Genomic DNA, 12344 nt, shown 5'->3' with positions numbered 1-12344 from the left:
TTAAATCCATTAAACGTCATGTGAAATAAAAGCTTTGAATTGGCATTTCTAACTTCAAAAAAATTATAGTAATTCAAAGTAAAAGTTGAAAACACAAAAACCGTCAATATTTCCTAAATAAAAAAGTTTGCTAACTTTATTCTTAAAATTTTTGAGTTCAAAGTCCATCAGTAACTTTCACCAATAACGATTGGAATAGCTAGAGATTTTCTCTAACCTTCGTTAGTAGCAATTTTATTGTAGTAGAATCGCAATTGCTAGTAAAATTGTTACTTTTTTTGTTTATTTGAGGTGGAGAAAATCTTTGTCGATGCCCTGGGGTCACGGGAGGCACAGAAGGATGTAAGGTCTAAATTAACCAGGGTAGTAGAGAAATCCGGTTTAGCAGGCTGTAGCAGTTTAGGTTGTGTCTCGTTCTCACAAATATCTATTTAAATGTGTTAATGACGCCTCTGATATATTTTGGATAATTATTCATCCTCGAAAGACCATTTTCTGTTGGATATACATTTTATTATAGATTTTATTAAGCTCTCTTTGAGGAATAGCTTTTTTGACTTTAATGGTGAGTTTAGTAGACAAATGGAAGGTATCCTTATGGAATAACTTATGAGGGGAACCCACAAGATATCTTTTTTATACCACAGGCTTTGCGGCTCCATCACAGTTGATGATATGCGACTAGTGCTGGTAATTACCTTATTTTCCAACACTGAGGTATTTTTTTATGCCTTCTCTTGAACGCGTTAAGGGAAGGATATCCCGGGATTACCTCTGCCAGCTAGCTTCTCTATGTGGCGACCGATCGTTGGGCGAAACTAGTTTTCAGATATTCTTGGCGGGGAGTACGCTGCTCAAGGTAGACCTGACGACCCGTACTTCGACGAGCTGATCGCAAGGACTTTGCTCCGTCTGGAACGAGCTTTGATAGCTCCTCTGATGGAAGTTTCATATTTACTTTTAGAAAAAGGATATGAATGCCACGTCAAAGCGTTCCTGGATTAACTATGGGGTCTTAGTTATCGTGTTGCCAGAGGTCGTTGCAAGAACTGCTCGATTGAATCCGTTTTGAATCCGTTGGAGTGGAGCAATGTGACTTTTTGGTGCACCAGCGAAGAGAGGATATGCATATTCCATAGCAGGTCTAATGCACGAAATGAATAGTGGCTGAATAAACACTTGTGGAGAAGACTCTTGCATCTTTGGATAACTCCTAGCTTCTTGGAGCAAGAGGATCTAATTTTACTGAGATGTTCAGTTCATGAGAGATCCGAAGAGAAGCTAACTTCAAATATGGCGCAGTAGGTCAACTCGTGGTATTGCCTTTCCTTTGAAGACCAAATCAGGATGAGTCCTCATATTATGCGCCTTAGAAATTAGGAGCTGTTTTGTTTTCGGTGTGTTAAAACTGGCAAGCCACGCATCTGCCCACTTCTCAATTCTCCCCATGTCGGCCTGAAGCTTTTTGTGGGGTTTGCTGGGATCTTTGTCATTAGCAACTGATATTTGTGTTGTCGTATCATCAGCAAAGTGATGAGGTTTTATTCACAAGGTTGTCCCCTAGATCGTTTATGAACACGAGGAAAAAGGTTGGCCCGAGAATACTTCTTTGGGGTACTCCTGGTAAGACTGGGTGTTCTTTCGATATGAAGCCGTAAAGGCAATGAACGTTGACGAAGAAAGTCAGCAACCACCTCAAATAGTCGACCATCAACTCCATAGGCTTTCAGTTTACAAAGAAGTCCCTTATGCCATGCACGATCAAAGGTTTTTGCGATGTCAAAGGAAAGAAGGCGTATATCGTTCTACTGAGAAAGGAGCTCGAGCCACTCTTTATAATGCACAATCAGACAATCTAATGTAGATCGTTTTCCGCGAAAACCGTATTGCGTGTCTGCCAACAACCGATGTGACTCGAGATGTTGGTAAAGAGTCTTATTAATGACGCTTTCATAAACTTGACCTACGCAGGACAGCAGACTTATTGGACGATACGATCCTAAATTAGTAAGGTCAGACTCTGCCTTTGGAACAGGGACCACATGAGCAATTTTCCAGGCTTTCGGGAATGATCCCGCTGTAAAGCATTCCCTATACGGAGAGGCGATAGGACCAGCAAGTTAAGGGGCAAATCTTTTGAGAATGAGTTGGGAATATAGAGTGATATTTTTATTTAGTTTTATATTGTCTTATCAAAGATTGTGTCAGATGTGTGGATCATTGTCTTATTGTAATTTAGCTTATGTTTGTAATTAAAACGGAACGCCTATGTTATTCTCAAGGGAAAATATGTTCGTGTTCGCTAGTGTTATCACTAAAAGTAAGAACACTGTCTTATGACTAAAAGTAAAAACAATCTACAAAGTTTTTTAAATTGATTGCGCTAGTACATAAAATGTAGGCGTGGAACACCTAAGACACTTAGTGAGAATGTATTTTTAGAGAGCGCGTGAGGTAGCAGAGAGAGAGCTATTAGGGTGGGTTATTGGATTAAAGGCTGATATTATGTTTGTTAAAGAAAGAAATCCATATATTAGGAACGTCTTTAAAAAATATAGCACTTGTATTATTATCAGATAAATCAAACCTGTAAAGTGTTTTTAGCGTTGCTTGCGAATAAATAGCCAACCGAAAAACAAGTCGTCCCTGAATTGGCTGGGGAGAGGTCATAAGGAAATATTTAAAGGAAGTTGGAATGTTATGGGAGGGGTTTGATATGTGAAGCTTTGAATAAAGTGAGGTGGAGTCTGCGCAGCTGTGTTGACCTGGGGGCATAGAGCTTGTCTTTTGAGTTATCAATAGTATTACATGCTCGTTTTTGCCAATGGCATTGTTCTTATGGCTAGAAGTAAGAACAACCTACTAAGTCTTAAACGTTTATGTCAGAAGTACATTATTTGAAGGGATTAAAAATAATTATACGAGTAAGACTTAGAGAGGCTAGAAATGAGGGGGATATTTTAGTTTCTGAAGTCTGGACCTTAAGGAGGAATGGAATGGCCTAAATTAGGTAAGGCAAGATGTGAACTATCTAACATTCTAGTAGAAGAAAGGATACCTTTGTGGTAATGTGGTGTTGAAAAGCGATGTACAAAATATGAAAATAAAACAGGTGTTCCAGACAAAAGTATTTCTGATAGCTCGTTGAAGTTTATATTTATAGGGCATGAAAATTCAGAGAAGATGGAGACGTTAAAGTTAGGAAATTTTGCTCGTGTTTTTAGGGCTTCTTCATGGGCAGATAGATTAGTAATTAAAATGGAGTTAGGCCCATTGTCTGTACACCAAAAGCAGTATGTCTAGAGTCAATTAGGGATTGGATTGTAGAATCTTGGCTTGAATAAATTAGAACAATTTTTAGAAGGTTGTGGCTTGGAGGAGGAATGCAATGAGGGTTTGTTTGCGGAAACTAGTAGTGGTAGTGGAATCTATATTTTTGGTATTACCAGACTTGGAATTTCTTTTAGGTATTTCTGATCCAAGAGAGAATAAGAATGACGGTAAAGGTTTGGATCTGGAAAATAGCAGTATTTCAGTGAAGACAGAAAATTTAGTGCAAAATTATGTTTTGGCAAGGGAAGACGTGTACCGCAAAATATTTGAAGCTATATTGTCGGGTTAAAGAGACTTAGGGAGAGCCTATTGTTTTGAAAGGGAGCTCAAAAAGGGAGGTTTAAAGGTGGTGTGCCTCACTGAGAAAGAAACAAATATACTAGGAACGTTAGTAATAACCAAGGCCAGTATTTTTGCCACAATGTGTGGGTGATGCTCCCATCGTGATATTTAAATTCTTATTATTCAAAATTTTATGGCTGTTAACTTGAAGGAAGCTTAAAAGGCCATTAACCTTGTGTCTTTTTTGGGTCGTACTCTAGGCGTATTTTAAAATAATGAAAAATATTGGCTGAATTGAAATCCTTTATACAATATATAACGTCATTGCAATAATGTCGTGCATCTTTTTTTCTCTCTTTAATTGCATCTAAATGTGACGTCATTCACGTGAAACATGTGATTTTTTCAAATTTAGGGTCTAAAATATAGTCAGTCGTAAGAAGTACGTCCTGCTCATGGCCCTCCAAAATATTGCCATGCCTCACCGTTGGGCCCTACGCTCTACTTTGGGAATCATGGGTCTAAAGGAGCTTTAATTTTCTCGCGTTAACCAATTAGAATAGTATATTTGATGCTATTTTTCTTTATCAGCATCACCACTTACGACTTCTTACTAGAAAAAAAAAATCAAGTCAAAAGAATTTCGTCGACCTATTTATGCTGTTCGTGAATATAATTTTTTCTAGACTACACAAAAGGCATATGAACAAGCTAAATCTGTGGCCGAAAATGATTTCAACCAATTTGATCATGCCAAAAAGCGAGCCGAAGATGAATCCAGTCAATGCCTTCGGCTTATTCAAGATATTGAGAAAAAGATCCGAAAAAGGACTGATGATATTCAACGCTGTATTGCTGAAAATGATGCAATTAATCTATTTGGTAGGGACCATGCATCGTTAGTAAAAGATATTCGGGCTCGTGGACTACAAAATAAAATTAAAGGACCAATCGGTGCATATTTAAATGTTAAGAACCAGTCATGGGCTCCTGCCATATCTTGTGCTTTAGGAGGGGAAGCAAATTTGACTTCGTACCTCGTTGACTCGGATAAGACTGCTCAGGCTCTGCGCAAGATGATGGGGTAAGTCTCTCGCTTGTCTTTTATTTCTGATTTTCAATCAAAACAAAAACTAATGAGACTATAATTTTTCTTATATAATTGTGTTGCGGCAGCAATACGTTTCTTTTCTGTACTTTCTGCTATGCCGTATATTTCAGCTTACTGCAACAAAGGGGTAAGGGTCTAACCTCAGCATTTTTGTTTATGGAAAATTTGGACCTCTGGTCATATTGATGAATATGATTATTTTTGAAAGCTAAGTATAATGTTTGCCTGGTGCCAAAAAGAGGGCTTCCCAGGGTTTTCCCTTCTCCTTGAGCCAGAACTTACATTGTAGGAGCTGAAGTGGGGTTTCATAATCAAATTAAAAAAGAATATTATTTGAATTTGCTTGGCCTAGCTTTCGTTGCTTCAAACCATGTTTCTACTTTCTTGTGGAAGGCTCTTTTCAAGTAAATCAAAAAAGAATGTGAATAATGGGTCTAGGAGAGTGACAGATCTAACGGGTAGGTGAAATTACCAAAACTGGCGGAGTAATGGTGAGATAGCCACACTTAAAACTAGTGTGAATAATGCATGATGTATAGTTCTCTCCCCCAAATTATTCTCCTTTTTTGTGTAATTTATTTGTTTGATTCCTTTAAATTCATTTATATTGAATTTAATGGTAAAATAAAGTATTGAGTTTCATGATATAATGGGTAAATTATAGCAGGTCTGCATGCCTGACGTGTTAGGTATATATTACAGAGTAATAATTGTTTTCTAACTTCACACTGTCCAAATACTTTAATCCCACCCCCTAATATACAAATATATACCAAAAATTATATATTTTGCATCAAGTTTAAGATGTGCAACAGTTCCTTCGGCCCTTTGCCAAAATATTTTCTTCGAATAATAAATGGAAAGTCTATGATGTAAACCGTCCAAAAGAGGTTTAGATCGTCTTTGCAGGCCAGGTCCGCTTGTCATTATGGTTGAGTTTCCCATTTTAATTTATGTCTGTAGGACTGGATTAAAGGAAAAACAATGCATATGTATCATAAACATTAATTCTTCTCTAGTTGCTATACAAATGCATTCCTTTGCTTTTTTCTTTTTTGTAATATTAGAAGGTTTCCAATGGCAAGAAAAATAATGTTGAACTAAGAGAGATGTAATATCCTTTAATGGAAGCTGATCTTCCTTGAACTGTTTATTGATCCTTGAATTATATAATCTTTTTTTTCTAAAAAAAAGGAAAAAAAGGCGCTTGGGAGAAATACGACTTCGATAGTTCTGAGGGGCTAACGACTTAATTGCAATGGTGTACATCATTGGGAAAATCCCTTAATGACTGCCTATATCGAGCAAAGTCTCGATATGGTGAAATGACTAGTTGGAGGTACAAAGTGGACCATTGGCCGCCTCCCATAATTTCCTTCCATTTTTCCTTTCTTTCCTTCAACCTCATCACCAAGGTTTCTGTAAGAAGGTGCCTGTGTGGCTGTTTATTTGAGTCATAGTCACACACTTATTTTTAATTCGTTTTATTTAGAAGCAAAATAAGGCGCTGCCCCTGCAACACCACTTTGTTTTCAAACCGACTGTTTTTACAAGAAGTAGCTGTGGTATGCCATGTTTTAAGCAAAATGGTACAAAATTTTCAAACCTAGTGTTGGAGACTTGGTACCACTAAAATCCACCTTCCCCTGCCACTGCCAACTTTTTAGTGAAAAAATAAGCATGTTTCTCCTTGTGTGAACCTGAATCACATAAGGATTTTGAATCGAAATAACTAGATGACCGAATATAACTACTGGGTTCTGTAATTCTCCATCCCATCTCAACTTTTTATTAAGAAATTAGGTATCAGGGATCTCATACCTAATTATCAAGATTTTCAATTAGTGATACATAGTGGACATGTGGCCCCTCTAACTCCATCCGATCGATCCCCTTCCCATTTGCCAAAATATTTTCTTCAATTTTCTTTCAATATTTGCTTCAATTGCCAATGTTTTTAGGTAATACAACCAAGGAGACTAAAATGCACAATTTTGAACGATTAACCATTTCGGTCCAGGTATTGTCTCATTCTTTAGGGATTCCCCTTGGATGGAGAGTGATTTTTATGCAAGAATCGTATAGTATTTTCATCTTTAGGGATGAATGGTGCTAATCGATAAATGTACTAATTGACCTACTTTTTATTCGTTTCATAGGATTTGGGACTAGGGAATCTTGCCTTTATTGTAAATGGCAACGCAGTCTAGGCCTAAAATGTGCAATTTTAAATGATTAACCTTTTCAATCAAGGTATTATTTCATTCTTTAGGGATTCCCCTTGGATGGAGAGAGATTTTTAAGTAAGAATCATAAACCGTTTTTATCTTTAGGGGGCGAATGATGCTAATTGATAAATATGCTAATTGATCTACTTTTTATTCGTTTCATAGGATTTTGGACTAGGGAATCTTGCCTTTATTGTAAATGGCAACACAGTCTAGGCCTAAAAGATGCAATTTTAAACGATTAAACTTTTCAATCAAGGCATTGTTTCATTCTTTAAGGGTTCCCCTTGGATGGAGAGTGAATTTTAAGTAAGAATCGTAAACTATTTTCATCTTTAAGGCAAAGTAACGTAATATTGATCATGTTGTGTTTTTTTTTTCAAATAGAACAATAGACTGAGTTATATTTGATTCTTTTGGCGAAAGAAATAAAGTATTAGCATGAATACTTGGTCAATTTTATATGTAACAACCTTGATTTGGTGTTGGGAAATAGAGAATATAGTTACTTTTAAGTGGCACAATTTTCTATGGATATACCGTTTTACCAATGGAATGAATTACAAATATACAATCAATAGTTAATACTTTAAACCAATAAACATTTTTTTTTTCACGGTTTTAGTTGAAAGTTTTACCTGTTTATATATTATGTTTTTATACAGTATTTTTATCTATATATTTAATTTTATTATACTTACAAGTACAATAACAGCGTTTGGGTCGAAACTTCAGGGTTTTATCTATAGCGAAGAAACAAAACGAGATTGTTACTCTTGCAACACTTCTGTCAGTGAAGCCGACCAAATGTTGCAGCTTCTATGCTTTCGGTGCCAAGCAACGTAAATCTAGTGTTGAATTTTATTCCCTTTTTGTGAAACTTGCGTATAACTGACTCTGCAATCTGTGAATATGGCCACTGGATTGTCGAATATGATTTCCCAGAGGTTTCAACGGATGTTTCTCTTGAGCGAAGGGTGTGTTCTTTCAGTGAAAAATAGTACTTCAAGTACCTCGAGATATTTCCAACAAAGACTCTGGTTAAAAGTGAATACGACAGGGCATGAATTACGCCCAATATTATGGCCCTGATCCGTAACCGTTGCCGCCTTTACTCGAGCGGAAAGGGAAATCAAGGAGCGACCAAAAGAAACCTAATAGTTAACATGGTCAGAAATGCAAAACGCAAGTATGGTCGTGAAAAAGTTTACCCCCTGCTCAGCACTGAACCTGCAAAGTGGCATCGCTCGGTCAAAGCGACGAGTGGAAATGTTTCGAAAACCAGTGTCAAGGTATCTGACGATAACAGGCGAATGCTGGGGTGTAGTGATGTTAACGCATTTCTCACCTTCATTTGTACCACTTTTTCAGCCATTACCCCTCAGGAGAAGGTCTCGCTTCTTGATGATTGCCCCAACGAAGGCACGATAGCGCTCAGTGAATTTGAGGTGTATAGTGAAATCGGGGAAGTAAAGACAAACGTCTCTCCTTTTCCAGGCGAAATCCCTGCAAAGCTCATACGTGAATTTGCTTTTTTCCTAGCCCTACCACACTCGGTTCTCATAAACCAGTGATTTGCATCTGGGACCTTCCCTAGATCGTGGAAAAAGGCCCACATCCGTGCAATTCCCAAAGTGAACCTGCCCAAGTCGTGTGATGATTTAAGACCAATCTCCATAACGCCATGCTGAGCAAGAGTGACAGAATCGTTCATCTTGTGGTGGTTACTAGAGCAAGTAAGACAGACTATCAACAAATACCAATATGGTGGACTCCCAAAATGTGAGACGTCTATATACCTAGTCAGAATGTACGATCAGATCCTGAAATGGCGTGGAAAGCAAGACTGTTATGTCAACATAGCAGCCATTGACTTTCGCAAAGCTTTTGATCTCCTATCACACCTAGTGGCCTGCCAAAACCTAAAACGGAAACGCCAAACGCTTGCCATTGTGCTCGATTTTCTGTCTGAAAGACAGCAAAAAGTATTCGCTTTACACGAAGAGGACTGTGACTCAGAGTGGAGTAAAATAACCTGCGGTGCCCCGCAAGGGATGAAACTGGAATTACGTTTCTACTTGCTGGTAGAAAGTACCGACAAATACAAATTTGTCGATGATTTATCGCTCTTACTCTCCTATTTTCTTCATGGCAGTGTCCACCAAACCATTCCCCAAAATTACTTTCGATCTATTAAGTTCACAGTGCTCTGATACGAAATTGACTATTAACTCTGTTAAGTCAAAAATACTTAGACTGAACCCGCTAAAGAGAGACTTCGTCCCCTCCCTGAAGTTTCTTTCCCTGTTGTGAGTGTGGTGAAAATATTAGATATTATTTTCTCATGTGATTGCACATTTACTACCCATATTAATAGTGTGAACCGTAAAGCAAACACATCTCTGAAAACCCTTTCAAAAATGCGTTGCTCCTGGTGCAATGCCCACAGTCATCTACGGGCATACCTGTGCTACGTACGCCCCATACTTTAATACGCCTGTCCTGTCTGGGGCCCGTCAGTATTAAGGACCGCCTATTTAATGCAGGAACTGGAGTCAGTCCAAAAACGGGCAACCAGAATCATCCTGAGTAATAGAGATATTTCCTACCACGATGCCCTAGCATCCCTTGAACTGCAAAGTTTGGAAATCCGTTTGGGTGACCTTATCCTGTGGCTTGGCAAAATGCTGCTGTCTAACCCTGCTCACCGTGACATTTTACCCCCAGAAGCCCTGACAGTGAGCTGTACGAGACAGAAGCTAAAACTTGTGCCTTTGCCTGCTCGGACAAACCGCTACCAGAACTCTTTTGTCCCTTTTTTTACGTCAATATATAATAGTGCATAATAACATGTTTTGTATTTTAACATTAAATTAGCCATTTGAGCTACGATTGTTGTTTAAATAAACCTTTCTTTATTTCTTTCTCTATCTAAAAAAATAGAAATGAATAAAATTTATCTGCTCAGAGAATGAAGCATACCACATTATGAAGATCTGTAGTCAGATACCCCACCCATTTAAAAGCAATATTAGTTATGTCTCTAATGACATGTCTCTGTCCCTGTAACCTTATGTTTATTTAAATAGGAAGCATGGATTTCGTCGCTTACCAACCATCACAGCTTGTCGTTTTCTTGGCAAGGTTCATGATGTTCAAAATGAGAAAATCCGAATTCAAGAAGGAACACCATTTAAATCGCTGATGGAAGAACTAATCTGTGACGACCCCGATATGATGAATCTGCTCATTGATACTTTCAACATTTATTCCGTTGCTCTCATTGAGTCTGAGCAGGATGCTATGGACTATATGTCAGAAAGGGTAAACATAAAATTTGAACCTTTAGCTAGGCCAAGATAAAAATCGAGTCAGAGTAGAAACAGGAATTGCTGTTGCTCTTATTGAGTCTGCTCTGGATCCTGTGCATTATGTGTCAGAAAGGATGAATTTAAAATTAAAAACGTCAGCTAGCTTAGAACACGAATTGAATCAGTCCAACCAAACAACCTATTTCACAAAAACATTAAATAAAAAATAAATGAAAAAAACAAGGCTCCGTGGCTGAGTAAAACAGAGGAACGAAAATAATAAACGTAACTACTACTCCTCTGACGATACTAAATAATAACAATCTACAGGAAGAGGCAATGAAACCTAACAATTAAAATCATAAAGAAAAACAGAATGATTTAAGAGAATAAAAATAGATGGTAAAATTTTTACAGCTTGAGGAAGGGTTAACAGTGAAAATTACGAAAATAAACTGGGAGTTACCTTCTCAATTGATTGCAGGTTCAAAACACATGTGAATGAGCTAGTTTGCAATGGCTATGCTGCCCTGCAATCGTTGTTACAATGAAAAGATTTTGTTTCAGTAGTAAGTCCATAAAAGTGGCCTGCATGACACGTTCTGCTCGTATTTGAATACGGTTGTCCTGTTTGGGGCCTGAGTGTCCAGTTAATCCCAGGGTTAAGCCAAGATGCTGAGGCCATTAAATTACGTGCTTGTAAAATTATCAAGGGAGAAAGTTATACTTCCTACGACAGGCCCTTGCACTAATGGGTCTCGAGTCACTCCGCAACCGCCGCCAAAATATTATAATCAAATTTGGATAATTCATTATAAGAAGCTCGAAACACTAGTGTATCCTCCCCCAAATGTACCCCAAACACACTCGCCAGAAGACAGAATAAGTTGGAAACAATTTATTGCTGTACAACGCGGTATCAACGTTCTTTTGTTCATTTTTCACTGGTCGTTTTGAAAGCATAAAGTAATTTATTTTGTGTTCATATAATTTTTATGTACCTTCTAAACAGCTCAGATTTTGTGCTTCTTAGTGCTAGGCCGGGTGTTTTAAAAATATGTCTGTGTTATAGCTTTAAGAAATATTATACAAAGTCTATGCTATCGTGTTAGTTATTTTCTATTGCTAAAAAGATAAAAAAATAATTTTTCCATATTTTCCTATTATAATGCCAAATTAAATCTAAATATTTTTCTTAAAACTGTTAACAACTCTACATTAAAAACTAAAACGTATTTGTTATCTAAATAATTGCCTCTGTTGTTGAAAGGATTTTTTATTGTTAAAAAGTATTTTTCAAGTTAGTATTCCATATATTGTCAAATTATTTCAAATTATATTTTTAAAACTGAATCAAATCCAATTTGTTAAACGAAAAGTTTATTCATACTTAAACTGAGTAATTAAATAGCTTTAGTCTATTTTCATTTTCTGTCCTTGTTAGCTTAGACCTTTAATAAGCCTGAAAAAAACTAAGAAAATAAAAATAGATGGTGCTATAACGTCTTTGTTTAAGTATAACAACTATGTAACGGGAAATAATTGTACAAATATAAGATTCAATCAACTGCTTTTAATTTGAAATCTAAAAATTCAAAGTACAGTAAAAGAGGACTTAATGAATTTAATATTAAAGAGTCACATTTATTGACACAGATAAAAAGAAAGAAGGAACATAATAAGCACATATACTAGCGCTTTTAAGATACTTAATAATAATAATAAAAAAAAAACTTCACGAAAAGCTAAAAAAAAAAAAAATCACCTACAAATTACCGCAGGAAGTGTGTTTTTGATATTGTGACCTGTAATTAAGCGAATAGAATAAAATGTTACAGAGAAAATAAAATGGATGTAGATTTCTTAAAATGAAGTTGAAGTTGTTAAGAACAATAATCGGAAACAAGCAATAAAGAAGATCATTTATTGAGAAAATTTTAAAGACTGAATTGGAGAAGAAAATTAATCAGTTATTTCAGCTTTATATCTAATAGTCGTACTCAGCAAAACGAGCGAGTAAAATAAAGATGAAATTCAACTAATTAAGCGAATAGAATAAAATGTTACAGAGAAATTAAA

General features: G+C 36.6%; 1 protein-coding gene across 3 annotated transcripts in view; it reads left to right on the top strand.

Annotated features, from left to right (window-relative positions):
* Positions 1-12344, top strand: part of LOC136035522 (structural maintenance of chromosomes protein 6-like) — an 86065-nt gene that overhangs the window by 37186 nt on the left and 36535 nt on the right. For all 3 annotated transcript variants that reach the window (XM_065717363.1, XM_065717366.1, XM_065717364.1), the window contains 2 exons: positions 4302-4699; positions 10044-10278. In XM_065717363.1, coding sequence (XP_065573435.1) covers positions 4302-4699; positions 10044-10278 — 633 coding nt within the window. The remainder of the gene's footprint in view (positions 1-4301; positions 4700-10043; positions 10279-12344) is intronic.

Source organism: Artemia franciscana, chromosome 14, assembly GCF_032884065.1.
Source record: "Artemia franciscana chromosome 14, ASM3288406v1, whole genome shotgun sequence".
Lineage (NCBI taxonomy): Eukaryota > Metazoa > Arthropoda > Branchiopoda > Anostraca > Artemiidae > Artemia > Artemia franciscana.
Note: the sequence above shows the minus strand (reverse complement) of the source record. Positions and strands in the feature narration are given on the sequence as shown.